At 41.2% G+C, this 19247-nt stretch overlaps 1 protein-coding gene across 4 annotated transcripts in view; it reads right to left on the minus strand.

Moving 5' to 3' along the window:
• Window positions 1-1315: 1315 nt before the first annotated feature.
• The window catches only part of LOC149926465 (protein tiptop-like), a 201443-nt gene continuing 183511 nt past the window's right edge, over window positions 1316-19247 (minus strand). For 3 of the 4 annotated variants that reach the window (XM_090159371.1, XM_090159373.1, XM_090159372.1), the window contains 5 exons: window positions 9726-9967; window positions 8012-8263; window positions 5291-7347; window positions 3993-4403; window positions 1316-3896 (listed from right to left, as the gene is read on the minus strand). In XM_090159371.1, coding sequence (XP_090015497.1) covers window positions 2933-3896; window positions 3993-4403; window positions 5291-7347; window positions 8012-8263; window positions 9726-9967 — 3926 coding nt within the window. In that variant the 3' untranslated portion in view covers window positions 1316-2932. The remainder of the gene's footprint in view (window positions 3897-3992; window positions 4404-5290; window positions 7348-8011; window positions 8264-9725; window positions 9968-19247) is intronic. The other variant, XR_016474084.1, reaches the window with a different exon arrangement.

Raw genomic sequence — 19247 nt, forward strand, 5'->3', positions numbered from 1 at the left:
GACTTGTGGTTATATTCCCTTTTTTCCTGGTTCTAAGGCAACCCTGTGTTAAGAACTAGTTATTTTGTTAAATTGGACTATTTTGTGATCGCTGTAACAAAGCCGATCCATATACTATATGATAATAAATAAACAACGATAAAATATGTTGAATCCTACTTCATAATTCAAAAACGGCACTCAATTTCAATTTGGCATTTATCCACTTACGTCGTTAGTTCACACCACGAAGGATATCCAGGACGCAAAATTCCCTGATGCAACATCAAAACGTGCTCAAGGGTAACTGGGTCAACCATAACCGGGTCAAAATGCTTCTGTTAAGCCTCGGAAAGCTTGCAAAATTAGAAAATTCTAACATAAACGTCCGTAGGTTCAGCATACGTTAGCCAAACCTAATTGACAATTAAATAATATAATTTCTCAATTTATACGTAACATCTAAGATTTACCTTATTAATAAGCATTGTTGACAATTAGTCAAATAATTTAGTGAGTTTCTGATATTAGAGCAATTGGGTCTCCAAAAACCCTTGGATGCTTTTCCGCATCACACCCAAACGACCACGTAAAATATCGCCTCCAATCGTAGCTGCAACACGCAATATTTTAACAGGGTTGCCACAAAATATTCAGATTAAAATTCCCTGATCATTTTAAGAAATTTTCCCAGACTTTTTAAGACCAAAATTTTTATTTTACATTTTACTTTTATCAGAAGTTAATAAATTTAAATGGACTTATATTTCTGTAAAAATATTATTGCAATGTTGAAAAAATTACCTAAACTTTCAAGGAAATAAATGATAATCAAACAATTTGTTTAGAGTAAAAGTAACTGTCGAAAAGTGTCAAGAGAAAATCGTATTGAAATTCTTGAAATTCCGACCCATTTTTTAAAATTCCCTGGCAACACTGTTTAATTTTGTCACCCGACGACAAGCTCTGGCGATTTCTCAGTTTAAAAAGAGGATAAAAATACCCGTAATAGACGTAATTTAGGTGCCTACCTTTTCATATTTTAACTTTTTCAATCAAAAAGATGTTTGTTATAATTTACGATTAAAATTTTGTCCCTAAGCCTCGAAAAAAAATAAAAACCACAAAACCTTATCAATAATAACCAACTGCGCTTTCAACAGTCTTGCTGTGCCATTTACGAAGTTTTGAGCAGTTAATTTTTATTGCCCCGAAGACCTACTTCGAAATCGCAAAAAAAAGGCAAAAAATTGGCGCCCAGAAATTGGCCTATGTATTTACAAAATGACACTTTTTCAGAGAAGAAAAATTTAATTAATTTTATGTATGAAATTCTCGTGATATATTTATATATATAATAAATAACAATGTACAACTCTTGATTTTTTCTTTGTAATTTTTTTTCTTAGGGTCCAGTTCCTTATGGTTATTTTTTTGACACTCTTTCATCAAAACACTTTTTTGTACATTCTTTATTTCAATTTTGGATCGGGCCATAGGGAAGGGGAAAGTTGATGAGGGGTTATTTTGATAAGTTCAAAAAACGTTTCAAATAAAAACGTAGCTTTCTAAAAAAAAAGGGTCAACAGTCTTTAAACAAAAACCTGATTGGTACACATGCACATATTCATTTTCCAGTTTTCCTTTTTGGAATACAAAGAAAACACCGATTGTTCTTTTATTTTATTTTTCAAATTACCAGTTTTTACCACAATTTTATTAACTTTTTTTATTTTAATGTTCACATTTTTCTCTTCATTTTTTATATATATAAAAATCGGTATCATATTTTTTGAAGGATGTAAACAGAATTAATGACGGTGAGGGGTTTTTGTTTTGTATTATTATCGTGTTTAAAACATTATTTACAAACTTTGAAAAATGAGACGATCTATAAGTTTTGGTTAATAAATTGGATCCCAAAATGTTTTCATTTTTTATTTAAATTCGCGAGTCAAACCTGAGTTAATTTCTTTTTTTTATATTTACCTGATTATTTTTGGTGGAAGTACATAATACCAGAAATTACGTATATTATAATAACCCTTCGAAATAACCTTAATACTGATGAAATTTGCTAAGAAAATTCCTCGATTCCGGAAAGAACCTAATTCTATTATAAAAAGGCCACCATTTTTTTATTGTTTTGTTTTTAAATAAGAGACAAACGTATCGTAGGTAATTACATCGTCAACGCTACCAACCCAAAACGATACAAAATTCAAGGCTGAAATTATCGAGGTAGAATTACGCATTTTGTATTGATAGAATTTCAAAGTCGTCAAATTGTTTACTGTGGACCTACATTTCAGCAGTTGAATAATCATATGTGACCGAGTTAATAAAAATTAAATTAAATATTATAATCTCAATAGCAGAGAGAAAAACAGATCTTTTAACTTCCAAATTGCGTTATTCTTTTATTTGAACTTCTAATATCGGGTAAAATAATAAGTAAAATCATCCCGTTTTATATAAGAACGTTTTGGCCTCGCATACTGTCCATCATAAAACATTTTTTTATATAATTACATTTTGTAATAACAACTTTACAATTAATTTTTTGTTAAACTTTAGACCACCCCTTTTTTCCAACTCCATCACGCTAAATTTTTATCTTATTATTTATTTATTTATTTTCAAGATACTAATTATGTCTTTTGGAATGTATTAAAAGGATATGTTTCGAGTCCTTGATATACCATCTCTCACTTCAAAAACAAAACTTAAAAGACTTAAAAACAACGCTTTTTCTTAAAAAAAAAAACAGAAAACAATAATAAAAAAAACTGTAGTTTACTTTGTTTTACCGCGAGAGAGATCAGATCCAACTATAGGAAATACTTTGTCCAATTTGTGGGTATCTCGGCGAGCGCGTCCCGTATTCTTTGATTTAGCGCGACGCGCGTCCTCCGTCGACAGTTTCCCGAACTAATTGCCGCGCTCGCGGGTTTCAAACGTATTTGCTGGACAATTGCTTAGCCAGTTCCGTGTACTTGAGGAATTTCGAATGAGTGCTCTCGTCGTTAATGGACGAGGGCAAAGGTTGCGAGGCGTTGGTGGTCGAGTGGACCTGTCCGTCTTTGGAATCGGTGCCATTCCGGGAGCGGTCGTGGTTCCCGGAAGCGGCGTCCGTCGCGGCGGAAGAAGCGCTGGCCGAACTGGCGGCCGAAGTCGCGATCGCCCCCGAGGAACCCGCCTCTTTGACGAAATGCATCTTGCTCAAATGGTGGCGGTAAGCGCCTTTGGAGATGAAGTGAGTTTCGCAGAAAGCGCACTTCATGAGCGAGTCCGAATTCGCCGCCACGTCATTGCACGCCCAACTGAAGGCCAGAATGGAGCCGGGGCCCGCCGAGTTGTGTTGAATCGCGGCGGGGGGCCTGGACAAGTGAGCGTCCGTTTTGTCCAAGAGTTTCTGCAGCTCTCTGAGCGGATGGTCGGCGCCCAGTTGGTCCGTCGAGGAAGCGGCCGCCCCGGACTCCGAGCTTTTCTTCTTGCGCGACGCGTTCGAAGACTGGTAATTCTTTCGATGATGGTGATGGTGTCTGGAAGATTTCTTCTTCTTCGCGGTTCCCACCGAAGACTTGACCAATTCCAGAGGCTGCTCTTCGGCCGACGAGGCCGGTCTGAGACTAGCGTCGCTGTCACTTACCGGAGAAGTTCTGATTCTCGTCACGTCTTCGAAACTGGACACGCTGCTGGAGCGACTGGGCCGTTCCAGGTGGGCCGAAGCCTTGGCGGGCGGCGGCCCGGGGGTGGAGATGGGAGGGGGCGAGTTGACGGACTTCGAAGGCGAGAGGGTGGCGCGCGCGGGCGAAAGCTCCCCGCCCGCTTCTTCATCTTCGATGTCCGTTTCTTGGTCGTTAGCGTTAGCGTTCGTGTGTTCCGACGATCCTCGCGTTGTCGACTTGGGTGACCTGTAAGACCTGGCTTATTAGCTACAAAAACATTGCTAGGTTAACCAAGCCATCGACAGAATCGCGCCCAAAAGCGAAAGAAGAGCAAAATCTGACCTGGTCGACGGTTCTTCCTCTTTGAAGGTGGACAGATGGCCCGGGTTGTCGGCTTTAGGCGTTTGTTGAGTGACCGAGGACACCGACGGCGACGGGCTCAGCGGAGGACCGGAGTGCGGCGACGGGGGAGGGCTACCTCCGCTGGTCGAGCCGGTCATGCTGGAGTGGGTCCGATGAGGCGACAGGGTCAGAGATCGAGCCGGCGACAGCGTGTTCATCAAACTAACTGGGGTAGAGCCTCGACTGGTCTCGCTGCCGCAGCCGGCCATGACGTGATTGAAATTCTCGTAATGGTGGTGAGAGTGGTGTTTCCTGTCCTCGTAGATGCCTCTTCCGGACATGACTGAGTCTTGGGGATCTCCGCAGTTGATTCTCAGTGGCGAAGTGGATTTTGCTCGACCACCATCGGAACTATAAATATTACATTATGAATACATTTTTCGGTTATTTCAGTCCGAACATTTCTATAAGGAAAACAATACTCTTATGGGGCGTAGGTGTCTTAGTTATTTAAGCATTACAGTTTAATAATAATAATAAGCTAGGCTAACACCCAAGGGACCACCTAAGGCCTAAGTTATCAAGCGATTTTAAAGCCATTAATTCAGGTGGCCGGGTTACAATGCGTAGGAGGGTGGTGGCGAGCCAACAGCTCCCTACAGTCACTATTACCGTTAACCGCAACAAGTTTTTGTGGAAAAGGAAACCGAAGAGCTCAGTGGTAAACCCCTTAAACCAGTGGGGAGAGAACTTGCAAACTCAACGCGGAAGGAGTTGTTCCGAGCTTTCACCCAGTGCCACAAGCTGGGATCCAACCCGGCTCCTCTTAATGCGAGGCGAAAATGCTAACCAAGTCTATAAACTAAGACCGTGATAATTTTCAACAAAAATAACCAAAAACATTGTTCGTACTAGCCAAACTGGATATGACTTCATACAAAAAGTCAAGAAACGTGTTATTTCTATGGCGGATGAATACTAGTTTCCCGCTAGAGTTGAAGCCGACTATCGCAGGTACATACGAACTTATAGGGGGTCTGCCGTGATTAAAAAGAATTCAATGAATTTAAGTCGTAAAATTCGTGATATCTTTAAAATTAATTGTTTTTTCAATAATTCAGTTTTATTTATGATGTAAATAATTATTAGTTCAATTTGTATTTAAGAATAACAATTTTATCTCGTAATGCAATATTGGGCCAAGGCTTGACTGAACTGACTTTTTAGTTGTGTATGAAGTCATATCCACATTCGGTACTAGCAATTAAAGTATAAATTTAAGTACAAGCGGTCTTTACCTGGGTGTCATTTTCCCAGGTGAACTAGCCGGATGCCACGGCGGGTAAACTTCTTCGTCGATTCCCAAACGTTGTAAGATGCCGGTATTGGCAACGCCACGTCTGCCCTTGTGCTCGAAGCTCTTCTCGATCAAGCGTTCGATGGCGTTGAGGACCGAGCTGGACTCGGCGCTATCACAGCTGTTGTCCGTCGCTCCTTTGTCCGCTTTCGAGTCCTCGCCCGGAGAAACGGTTCTGAGCCCATCTTTGAGCTGCGTCTTCGACGGAGGCGTCTTCTTGGAGTCTGGCGAAGACGACTTGGGAGCTCCGCCCAACAAGGAGGTAGTCAGGAGGGGGGACGCGGATTCGTCGGGCGGTTCCGTCTTGACTTTGGCGGCCAGGAGATTCGCTTGATGGTTTCTCTGTCCGCTGCATTTCTTAATATGACGCACGAAATCTTTGGCATCAACTTTCTCGGCGCATTCTTCGCACGTTATTTTCCCGTCGACCGCCGGTTCGACCTTGACCCCGGCCAAAGCGGCGGCGGAGGATCCGTGCGAAGATCTTGAAGATCCTTGTCCAGCGCCGGAAGCGTTGGTCAGATCGGCGGGCGCGGCGTGGTTTTGACTGGCGCCGCTGCCACTGGCTCCTTGTTGCTTGTTCATCTCCATCCGCTCCAGCTCCAGCAGTTTCCGCACGGGCAAGGACTTTTTCCGGCGCTCTCTCGTCTGCCTGCGCCGCCCGCCGCCTTCGCTGATCGACCTGAGGATGTGTTCCTTGTAATGGGAATTCTTCACCATGTGGTAACTCAGTTCCTTGAGGCTCCCGAACGCCTGGTCGCAAACTTTACACGTCAGGACCGCGTTGACCTGAGACTGGGCGGCCACCTTGTCTTCGGGAGTCCTCCACGAGATTATTTGTTCCTGACTGATAATGTTCGTGTAATGTTGCGTCACGCGCATGTGCGTCGTCATATCGGCCAGCGTCTTGAACGACTGCCCGCACCACATGCATTTCAATATCTGCCGCGTTTGTTCGGCCCCTTTGCCCAACCAAACGTCCTGGCCACGCACCAACTTCCGGGGCAAAGGCATCGACTCTTTGACCCCTTGCTGGGAGTTGCCCGAGCCACCGCCGCCGCCCGAAGAAGAAGAGGCCATCGAAGACGACTGAGTCTTGGCGGAAACCGAACCGGAAGCGTGCGACACCGACGGTCCGGAACCGGAAGCGGAAGAATGAGCCGTCGGAGTGCTCTGAGACGATCCCGCCGACGGAACCGGCGACCGGGGAAGGCAAGAGGGAATCGCCGCCTGGATTCCAGCCGCTTTGCCGCAATTGGGAGACTTCTTCATGTGGAGAGTCATTTCCGCCAAGCTCATGCAAGGCTCTTGGCAAAAGACGCAGGTGAACACCGCTTTCGACTGCTCGCTGCTTTTGCTCATCCACTGAGTCTGCCAGGGGTTCTGGCGGCCCGGTTTCGAAGAAGAGCCACCCCGTTCGCCCGGGGACAGCCCCGCGTTCGCCGCCGCTTGCGCCAGTTGCGCCACGGAAGAAGAGTGACCCCTGCTGGGCGCGCTTTGGTTGTTGCGACTCCCGCCGAACACCGAATGCTGACCGGAGAAAGACTTCGAAGAAGACGAACTAGAAGAACGGTGGTGACCTTTGCTAACCTTGACGCCGTTCCACGAGCCGCTTAAAGGGGCGTTCATCGCTTGGGATTCGGCTTTGGGGTTCAACCCCGAATAGCCAGTCTTTGGCGGCGCGTAGTTCCACGGACTGGGGGCCTGTTTGGCCACCGGAGAAGGACAGTCTAGCTTCGACACTTTGGTCGGACGTCCGTGAGGGTCTAAGGCGGATTCTTTGCGTCTTCGAGGAACGGAGAGATCCAAGGGGGAGTCGCCGGTCGGACCGTCCGCGTGCGGCGCCGGGGAGGAGTCCGATTCCTGACTGCTAACTGAGGTCCTGGTCGAAGACTTGGACTTCATGCTGAAATCGAGCGGCGCTTCGTCGGTAGCGGCCGTTGGCGAGGCGCATGGCCCGGGAGATGAAAGATTTTTGGGAGAGATTGGATTCGACACCTGCGGAAAAACCACCGTAAGAATACCATTGGAAATCTCTTCCAACCGAGGGGCTGATCACTCCACGTAATCGGTGTACAGAGCCGTACCTTTGACTGTACTAATGGGATTACGCCATTGGCAGTGCTAATCTAAGCGTAATCCGGTGTACAGACTTTCTAAGAGTGGTTAGCCCCTCGCTTCCAACCCAGTGTACCGAGGTGGAAAATGCCAAGTGGACAATAGTGTGGACAATAGTGTGGAAAAAAGTGGAAAATACCGGCTTGGACAAAAGTGAATATAGTGACTAATCTGGCCAAAAGTAGCCAAAAACATTTTTACCACAGAAAATTATAAAATAATAAAAAACATTTCAGATTTGGGCTACTTAAGGCCAATATATACGCATATTAATGGTCAGATTCTGATTAACATTAGAATAGTCTGTTAATATTTTTGGAATAATTAACTAACATTGTAAGTTCAGTGTAAACCAAGACATTTTTACAATAAACTTCTTAAAAATTTAATTCCAATTACTTTTTTAAGTTTTGAAATTTCTCTTTATTAGCCATTATTTGCCACATTTGGTCAATTTTCCACTATTTGCCAAGAAAGGTGGCTTTTTAGGAACACTGTTTCAAGTCTGAATAAAAGCTAAATTAATGAATGGTAATCGACCTACCCTTAAGGGAGACGGCGAATGTCGCTCCATGGCGGCGAGCATTTCGGAGGCCACGTGAACGGAGCGTTGCAGCAGCAGCTCCTCCGGGATGGCCTTGTGCACGACCATGGGGGAAGGAGTCAGCCGGTTGGGGGCCACGGGCGACACGGGAACGGCGATGGCGGGCGGAGGTGGCGCCGGACTGCTGGCCACCGCTTCTTCCTCCTCATCCGCCGCTACCATCCGCCGAGGAGGATACTCCGAATCTTCGTTCTAATTACAAAGTCCACCATTAATTCGACTTCCCTAAATTTCCGTTTTCAAAGTTTAAGGAGACCCTAAGTAATAATAAGAACTTAAGTCGATGGGTAAGATATTTGCCAAAGCGATTTCGGAAATCAGAAACTGATAGGCTGATTTCAGAGCCTAATTTTCGTGTTGATTGTTAGTTGATTGAGGTTTTTGGAACTGCTTTTCGTCCAAATTTCAGGATATAAAGATTTATAAAATCATTTACCTCTAGAGTGTACGGGATTTGTAAGACCCCTCGACTTAAATTTAAATACAAACTACTTTTACTAAGTACAAAAAAGTTATTTCCGTTCTGGGTATCAATCCGCTACAGAATCCGCGCCATTTTATTCCAATACTAGACGCCGAAACTACCAAGTAAGTTTGAATATTATAAAATAGTTGTTTCCGTTTAATTCTCTACAGAATCCGCGCCATTTTATTCCAATACTAATACCCTACCCGCAGAGCCACACGGCGGAAGACGCCGAAACTATCAAGTAAGTTTGAATATTGTTTCCGTTTAATTCTCTACAGAATTTGCGCCATTTTATAACAAAACAATGGCTTATTATAATAAAATAACGTTTCATATATATGCTATTGGTTAAAATTAGGCACAATAAAACAATGGCTTATTATAATAAAATAACGTTTCATATATATGCTATTGGTTAAAATTAGGGAAATAGGAGATTTTTCAGGCTAGAAATATGGTGAAATAGGAACCAAATAGGGGCCATTTTAATAAAAAAAATTAGATCTTCATTTAAACTTAATTTATCCAAAAAATATTTTTAAAATAAGATATTTCTAAAACTGACTTAGGTTTTAACTTTTAAATAAATTTTATCACAAAAATTAAATGGTTCAACTTTACGACAGGCTCATTATGAATTATACGGAATACTTCCATTTAGCCGAGCTCGTGGCGCCACCTAATGTAGAAACTTATAGCTATAAACGTGAATCGATAAAATTCTGGTTCAATATTTGACGCCGATGGTACTTTTCACCAAATTTACTAGAAAAAGGGTGATTTAGGGAGCAAATTCCGATTTCAAGGTGGTTTAGGGACCTCGAAAAACAGTAGGGTCTTTTATATATTTAAGGGACATGGTGCGAGCCCTGAACAACTCAGCTTCCCCATGGCAAAACCTTATAACAAACAAATTTTTGAAAAAATTAATTTTTACGCATAAGTATTACTAAGGCATGTACAAAAGTACTGTAAACGTTTCAGGTAAATAGTGAAATATTTATGACTTAAAAAATGGTTTTGGATTTTATAATTTTCGCATTAAGAACCACGGTTAAAATCTTATAACTTAGGTTTTGAAAAAGTCAAATATCTCAAAATTACGATCGTGTTGGTTAAAAGGTTTTGCCAGAGGACAGCCGAACTAATTTAAATTACAAACACAAAACCAAATTGGGTACTTGCATTCTTATCAAGTACTTCGACGAATTTATTGCTGACCGAGAGAGGCGGTGGAAGAGCCGAAGGTGAAGATGGAACGTCCAACTTGGGCGTCGAAGGCGATGTCTTGGGTGAAGGCGTCGGCGGAGAGTCGGGGCCGGCCAAACCGTCGTTCGAGCGCTCGGTGTCGTTGGTCAGCAAGGAAGGCCCTTCACTCGACAAGGCCATCTCTTCATCCTTGCTGGCCATGTCGCCGCCATCTTCCCCTGCAAAATAAACAGAACGAACGTGTTACTCCAAAAACGCAAAACGGAAACCGATACATAATGAAAAAAAAACCGCGTCGCGTTCCTAGAATTAATTAATCACTCATAAAAATCGACTTAATGCGCACGTGAGGAAGCTCGTAAAAACAGCTTGGCCGGATTATTTATTTCACACGACGTATTCCCCCCCGGCGACGTATCTCTCTATATAGAAACGAGTCAATACCCTTTTGACAACTCGCTACTAATGAGGACGAAAAAACCCAGTGAACTTCATCCGTCGATTCCACAAACGGGTCTAAAAAGCCAACGACGCCATCAAAATCAAATCCATAATCTAAAGTTGCCCACGTCCGACAGAAGAGATAAGGGGAAAACGAGTTATCAAGGGGATTTAATTGAAGAATTAATTTAAACGCGTTGCCGCGTGATTTCTTAACAGTTCCGAGGGGACTATCATAAATATTCTATCTATAATAAAAGAGTCGCGTTGTAAGTGGGCTTTTTCCTAAAAGGACCAAATTGATGATGCATCGTTTCCGGACGACGATCCGCCTTTGGTTTTTGTGTCCTCCGGATTTGCCCATCGGGATAGAAAAATGTGCCCCCATACCCTCTCTTCCCTTCTTGTTCAATCTTTTCATTCGACGCGTCGCTTTTATAAAAAAAAAAATGTAGATAACGTGCTCCGGTCACAAACCGATAAATAAAATCGCGATCGCCTTTATATGGAAGAGAAAAAATTGTCTCCAAGAACCGGAATTCGCCATTCCGGTAAAAATCACTCACTCATTGAGGGTAATCAACCTATCAATAGTGTATCTAAGCGGTGTAAAGGGTGGTGGGAATCGCGTTGCGCCACTTCCTGACAATTTTAACTATTTCCGTTTGATACTTTGATTAATTCGATATCCGAGTCGCGCGTATTCGTTTCGATGGGAAACTTCAAAACTGTCTTTTAAATCACGCCTTATTAGAATTTTGTTTTTGACTTAAATGTTTAACGATCGACGTAAATCTTAAAGTGGAACTTTATTTTCTACATTGAATTCTTGTTTACAGTCTACCTTTTGGGTTGCCATAGTTTTTTCAGATTGAAATTCCCGACTTGTACATGTTTTCACTGACCATTTCTTGAGATTTTGCCTGACTTATGCCCAATTTTGGATATTTTTAAATAGATATTTTACTTAATGTTTTCTATTTTCAAATAAAAATAATACCCCGACTTTTAAACTAGTTTTAAAAATACCCCGACTTTTAAACTAGTTTTAAAAATACCCCGACTTTTAAACTAGTTTTAAAAATACCCCGACTTTTAAACTAGTTTTAAAAATAACCCGACTTTTAAACTAGTTTTAAAAATAACCCGACTTTTAAACTAGTTTTAAAAATACCCCGACTTTTAAACTAGTTTTAAAAATACCCCGACTTTTGAACTAGTTTTAAGAATTCCCCGACTTTTAAACTAGTTTTAAGAATTCCCCGACTTTTAAACTAGTTTTAAGAATTCCCCGACTTTTAAACTAGTTTTAAGAATTCCCCGACTTTTAAACTAGTTTTAAGAATTCCCCGACTTTTAAACTAGTTTTAAAAATTCCCCAACTTTTAAACTAGTTTTAAAAATTCGTTGTCAGTTTTATTTTTAAATATATACCGAATTATTTACAATTTTTTTTAGTAAAGAATACAAACTCTACTTAAATGTTATTAGAAAATTAATTACTAATGTCAAGTAGTTAGTATTTTTTTAAAGAATTAACCAAAACAATTAACGTTAAAAATAGTATTCCCGAAACAAAGATTTGACACGAGTCAAATACTTGGAAGCTAGACGAGCGTTGAGAATAAAGGAACAAATCAAGCTGGCGTGTCCGTATGGTTTCGTCGAAAGTTGCGTTTGGCCACGGCACATTTAGCAGCGGGGAGAGCTGTGGTACCGACGCAGACGCCCCCAAAATATCCTTGAAAATAATTCCCACCGTTGCGAAAATTCCCCCCGAAGTCGTTACCAAATTCGGTCCGGATCACAAGCTTTCTCCGAAATTTTATTTTCTTTCTCCCAAACCTCGACAGATCCGTTCGGATCAAAACATCGACTCAAAATCATGTTCATTCTATTTTTTTATAACTGGTTAAAATATTCGAAATAATCATAGGTAAGTCAAGGTTTTCTATAACGTTTTATAAATATCAGCTAAGCTAGGCTAGGCTGGCTAGGCTAATATACCAAGTAAACTAGCGACATTTAATGCCCTTAATTTCTTTAGAGTTACTAATTACGTTTCTATAGAATTTCCCAATTACGTTTCTATAGAATTTACCAATTATTTTTCTATAGAATTTCCCATTACATTTCTATAGAATTTCCCAATTACATTTCTATAGAATTTCCCAATTACATTTCTATAAAATTTCCCAATTACATTTCTATAAAATTTCCCAATTACATTTCTATAAAATTTCCCAATTACATTTCTATAAAATTTCCCAATTACATTTCTATAAAATTTCCCAATTACATTTCTATAAAATTTCCCAATTACGTTTCTATAGAATTCCCCAATTACATTTCTACAGAATTTCTAAGGGCAATCTCTCCATTTATTAAATTAAAACATTTTTAACACGGTGAATTTGTAACGTTCGAGGTGACAACGAAAACTGAGGTTAGGTCCAATAGTTTTTTTAGACCTTTTCTAAAATATTTTAAGCGCGTTAAAATAAAAGACGAAATGACAATGGCGGCATCCGAGTGAAAGAAGTGGGAAAGTGTCTATAGAGTAAGAGGAGGCACTACCTAAAAGAGAGGAGAGTCAATTACACGGCTGTTTATAGGGGGCATTTTTTCCGGGCAACAGCGGGGAGTATTTGCAGAAAGAGACGCTCAAGGAGGTCATGAGAAACGGGACGAACGTTTAACGAAGAAACACCGCGTAGAAAATGCTTATAAATTACAACAGGTTGCGGCGTTCATTCATCATCGCTTGACACGCCGCCATGCCGTTAAATTCGACGCACTCCAAAGCCCCACCATCGACGTCTCTTACCGAGGGGTCACCACCGCGGAGTCCCTCGAAAACCAAATACCGAAACGATCTCCGCAACATTATCTATAAATAGACTACTTTGTCCCATATTCCCGACTGTCTTATTCGAATGGGCGCTATTTGACTGGAAGGTCTCGTCGAGGTCACGCGAATACAAATCAATCAACTACAAAATAATATTTTCTACGAATGTATTTATCATTTCAGGGATTTTATATAAATTGTAAAATACAAATAAATTCTAATTCGAAGATAAGCCAAAATGGTTCGATTTTTAGTCACAAATTCCACTAAAGGGAGGAGTTAAAATTACAAAACGCGAATACCCTCCGGTGATTCAGTGAGCAATCTTACGACATTAGTAGCGGACGACGGACTTAAATCACTCCCAAAACAATAGCTACTTATCAATCCGGTAGCATTCCATTAGCATTATCGGCGTTGAAAACGAAGCCTATAAACAATCGTCGATTAAAGCGAGCCTTTTAAACGACGCGTCTGTTTGGTGAAAAGTCGCCAAGGTATTATTAACACGGCGAAAATGATTCGGGAAAGAGGGCCGCTACGCGATTTCCTGAATAAAGCGAATGGACAATCGCCTTCAACACGCGGCCACCCCGGATTTCGGACGTGCCCGAGATGAAACGAAGGAGATAGCGCGGCCAAAGGGAGCCGGTGCCCGAATAAATCATCAAACAGTAATAAACGAAATCCCCCCTCTCTCCTCTCGGAATACAATCGGAGCTGGCCGTCGAGGGATCCGGGGGGAGAGAGAGTTTTCTCCAAAATTTCGTTTCGGCGAAGCGCGGCTGGAAAAGGAGTTGGCACATCGAAAGAACGAAAAAGAATGGAAACATTAAATCATAATTAAAAGCGAGTCAGGGAAATGAGATTTGGAGACGGCGGGACAGGTAATATTCGGCTGCCAACGACGGAGGATGCGGCCCAGGAAGAAGGGGCCACGAGGATCGCGAGAGGCAGAGAGAAGGATGGATGCTAGGAGATGGCCGTATAATACGCGGGCTTCTTTTAGCGGGGTGACAGCTTTTTCCGGGCTATTGTGTTGTTTCTAATTAGTGGCCCTTCCAATTGCCAGGGCCCGACGAGCGTTTCAACGCGGGGACAGGCCGACGTCCCCCAACGGGCCGCCGAGACGCCTGTCACCTTCCTCTCCGTCAACGACGGGCCCTACCCCCTCCGCGACGCCTTATTTCGAGTTCCGAGCCGGTCGCGTCGCCGACAAACTTCACCGTCGTCTAAATCCTCAAACTCTGGGAGCCTATATAATAGTTTTAAGGCAAACAGAGTTAAGATAGAATATAATACAAAGGTTGCGGCAAAAGACGGCGTCGAGCCTCTTTCGTTCTCGCTAGCAGTTACCTTTTAATCTCATCACTCGACACGCGGACCTCTCTCTTGATAAGTAAATTAAGCGTCGGGGATAGGCGGCCCGTCAGCGACCCCTCGCGGCGCCTACAGGCCCGAATCACTCCTACTTCTCCGGCGAGGCTTTAAAGATTTTAAAAGCTTACATCGGCGGAAAGAGCGCCGTATCCTCTTCTCCATTCATCGAGAATATATTCCTTATTATCTCTCTCTACTCAGAGTCCGCTCGACATTGATAGGAAGGACTTTAAATATATATATTTTAAAGGAGAGCCTGACTTTTAATTCCCCGTCTGCCATCGCCTTCCAATCGCTCCTTTTTGATCTGCTCTCCCAAAGTTTATACGGAATAAATTAACTGGATGAAATATTCAACCTTATTTAAGAGAACGACGATATATTTAATATTGGGGAGATTATGAAATAGCGATTAAAATGGGACGGGGGGTAAGGCTCGCGTGAAGATTAAGGGTGGAAAACCCCTTTTATTAATAATAACGCTTACCAGGGTGGCCAAGCGACCCCCCCCCTCCCCCTCCTTCGACCTATCTACGGAATAATTCTTAATTGATAAAATTTTCAATGGATTTAAAACTTATCCAGAACCTTCCCGGCAGCGCATTAATTATGAATGCGCCTGGAATTTGCGCGAAAAGTATTGGTCGACGCCATTCAAACGCGGTATTGGCGAAAGACTGGCTTCTGTTATCAATATTTAGCGGAGTTTAAATATTCTTGTTTATATTAGAGATTTTTAAGACTTTTATCACGGTTTACGGAGATAATTCCGGAATACTTTTGGGATCATGCGGTACACCAATTGCATTCCTGCAAATTTTCGCTTTGAAAAATTTCGCAATCTTTCGAGATTTTCGGGCTATTGGGAATCCCAAATCGAAAGTTTCCTTAATTTTGATTTTACAAATTACTAACCGTTGGAAATTTACAGAAAATGTTGAAGGTAAATGTCGTCTATTTCAATTCTAAAATTGTCTATTACCATCGAAGCTAGTACCATAAATGAGAACCTATAGCAACGACCACTTGAACAAATTAAACCATTTTCACGAAAACAGCAAAAAGAGCATTTCTTATTAAAACAAATGATCAAATCAATTTTAAATTAGAATACAATATAATTCGAGACTAAAATTTCATGTAAGTTTAACAATTACTTACAAATAATAAATAATTTTTAAACTTTAATTATAATTTAGTCATAAATTATCCTGTCCCAATAAAACCAATACTTTTATAGAAATTAAAAGTTTCCGATTACAAGATACAGGGTCTGATTTAAATCAAGTAATTAAAAAAATTATTTATGTATCAATGTATTTATTAAAATGTACGGAAGTAGGTTCTTAAGAAATTTCAATTCAGATAACATGTAATTAAATTTCATTATTAATTAATAATTCAATTTAATGAAGGTTAATTAAAACTATAGAATACGTTATCGCTGAGCAGTCAAATTATTTATAAATTTGTCCAGATAAACAGGCATGAAACTTTATAAAAATCAAAAACCCTGACAATATAATATCTAGACCAGCGGTTCCCAATTTTTTTTGCTATGGAACCCTAAATTATCCACCCCAACTCATTTTTATTAATTATCTTAAAAGACTCTTGACACAAACAAAGACGGCCGCGCTGCGAATTCTCGGAACCCCTGTGACCCTTCCACGGAACACCAGGGTTCCGCCGAACCTTTTAGGAACCGCTGATCTAGACATCAAATCCAACCACAACCAATGCATTTTTGAAATAAAATCCAACCTGAAATCATTTCTAACGATTACATTAAAAGTTAAATTTGGCAGATGTTTAGACAAGGTGACAAAGTGCTTTCGTTAACTTAAAAATACCAAAACCAAAATAAGAACGAAAAGGAATGCAACTACCTGTGAAAGTAAACAAACGCGCGACGTCTCAAATGTCTTAAAGTGGTGGTTATAAGAAAGAATGAATTCGTCAAACACGGGTCGTATCCGCGACACTTACAATTTGTGAAATGGCGAAAACGGATTCACTCGTCCCAAACAAAATGGGTTCAAGCAAGGTGAATATTCGTGAACAATAGAGTGGGCGTGTCCGAGAAGGACTGCCAAGCGGATGAGCTCCAGTTGTCCGCGACTGTCAAAATCACTCAAACCGAAAAATGAGAACGCGAGGGGGCGCGTGGAAAAAAAACACGAAGTATGAGCGCGTTCAATTATTCTCTTCCTTCAAATGATACGCAAAAAAAAGCCGCGGCAACCAGGGAGGGTGACATTTTACGTTCTGCTTGTTGGGCAGGTAGAATGAAGGGCGAACAATAGAGTCGTAATCGATACGCGCCAACCCTAAATCAGACTCTACCTGTACCCTATTATTAAAGTTACGAATGGAAAAATAGAGAAAACCCGATGTAATTACTGGAACGAATTTCTACGTATAGATAAGTCGCGGGTTAAAAGGACGGACGTATTTACCAATTTATATAAACCCTCGTTAAGTTATTTCCACCCTTAAGTGGGCGTCGGGATCGTTAAATGCCGGGTACGGTGATGACATCTAGTTGAAATAGGCGGAACTAAAATTTACACTCAAACTCATCATTTCTATACGTGGCACAATATCAGTCAAATTATTTTACATACAAGCTAGGGCCTACGAAAATCGGTCCATTTCTACACGCAGGCGGATAAAAGTAACGCAATTTTTAGAAAGAGATTTGGAATTTGCACAAGGCATTGCTTTTCAAAAACAAGAGGACGTCAATGAATGGTAATTAATCAAATAAAGAGTAGTATCGCTCTGTAGCTTTGGGCTATGGCCGCCATTTTGAGGGCAGTTTTTATCTATAGGAAAAAACATGGGTGACGTCGACATACGTCACGCCGATATTACTTTATAGAGCCTAGAATGTTTCAATAACCTTTTTAGGTTACTGAGAACGTAGGAGTGTACCTTTCGGGGACACTGGCGTGATCTACCCACCCATAAGTTTATCTTCGACCGGAAATACCTCATGTTCTCAATTGTATAACGCCATCTAGTATCGGTTGGAAGAAGGTTTCCTTTTATTTTTCAAAGAAATTAGTATAATTAGATACTAAAAAAAAAGTTAATTTAGTTCGTTTAAAATTAAATAAAATTGAATTAATTTAATTTACCACAGATCGTAGACCATCAACTACTGTTTGGTCAAGAATATCATTTAAAAAGTTGCCGACAGATTGGGTGATTGCTCGTAGCGTCGTAGCTAAGCCCCGCCTTGAAACGGCCGCCATGACATAAGTTTCACGCCACACGATACTGCGAAATAATAACCTGGCCGCCATGGGCGTCTTATTGTCATGGCCGACCTATACGCGTTACCATGGCCAAGAACACAAGCCATCTACGAATACCGTTACTGTTCCTCTAAAGGGGGTCCCCCTCGTATGTTCTTAGTAACTTAAATACGTTCGCTAGCTTAAATCAAAACCGTGGACACAAATTGGTGGGTTTGTTGATTTAGTTTGTTCAAACTTTAATAAAACTGAATTAACTTAATTTAATATAGATGCAGTGGCGTAGCTGAGAACTCAGAGGCCCTCCCGCAAAAATCTCTATGAGGCCCCCCTTTTAATTTTTTATGGTTAGCCCCCCCCCCCCCTCCCGAAGCTCGAGGCCCCCCCGCACCGCGGGCCCTGCGGACCATCAGCTACGCCACTGTATAGATGGTAGACCATCGACTACTGTTTGGTCAAGAATAACATTTAAAAAACAAGTTCCCGACAGATACCGTTACCGTTTCTCAAAAGGGGGTCCCCTCTCGTACGTTCTCAGCAACTTAAATACGTTCCCGAGCTTAAATCAAAACCGTGAACGCAAATCGGTGGGTTGGTATTTTTTCCAGAGAATATATATAGGTGAGTATTTATCAAGACTACGGATAGGTGGCGTGGGAGAGTGTGGGGTAAGAACGTGATCATGGCGGCGATGTCTATCAATCAACGGGCGATTATTCACGGCTTTCAGGCGCTCGCCCATCCAGAATGCGCTCTTCGGTCGCTTCTCCATTATTTGAACTGGGCGATCGCAAACAATGCTCAGCGAGAGGGCTTTCAAACGCTTCCTTCGCGGCTCTGGGTAACTCCCTTGGCAAAGCGACTAAAACAAATTTCACACCGTAGCCTGTTTACGTTGGCAACTGAGAGAAACTAGTATTCACCGTAGCTGTCAAACCATTAAATTTATCCATTTGAAAATTAATCTCTAGCAACCTCCAAATCAAACACTGGGAGTATGGTGGTTTGGGGGAGTAAAAAAAACTACCTTAATTTCATTTACAGAAACCGTCTGTTTAAATTTGGTTTCGTGACTTGGTCTGGTCGTGTTAATTGAATACTTTAGTATAAATTGCTTTTAAACAGTTTGTTGGAATCTTAAGAAGCAAATAACTCAATTGATATTTATTTTTCTATTATATTGGAAATAAATATTTGACGCTAATAGTGAGTGTAGGGAGTTATTGGCTCGCGTGGCATGAAGGGTTTGTCACCACCCTCCTACTCATTATAAGCCGGCCACCTGTCACGACTTGGGCTTAAGGTGGTGCCTTGGGTGCCTAGCTAGCCGATTACTATAGTTTAAGATTGAATTCCCAGAATTATTTACTAATTATTTTTAGTGATTTTTCCTGACTTGTTATGGCCAAAATTAATTTAACAATTTTAAACTTTTTATTTTATAATTTTTTATATTTCGGAGTTCGTGAATTTACTACAAATTTTTTTTTAATATAAAGCGTAAACAATTATTAAATGTTTATTAAATTTTAGTCATGAAATATCCTATTTTCTTCTTACAAA

This window comes from Leiobunum rupestre, chromosome 9 (assembly GCF_980474605.1).
Source record: "Leiobunum rupestre chromosome 9, qqLeiRupe1.1.hap1, whole genome shotgun sequence".
NCBI lineage: Eukaryota > Metazoa > Arthropoda > Arachnida > Opiliones > Sclerosomatidae > Leiobunum > Leiobunum rupestre.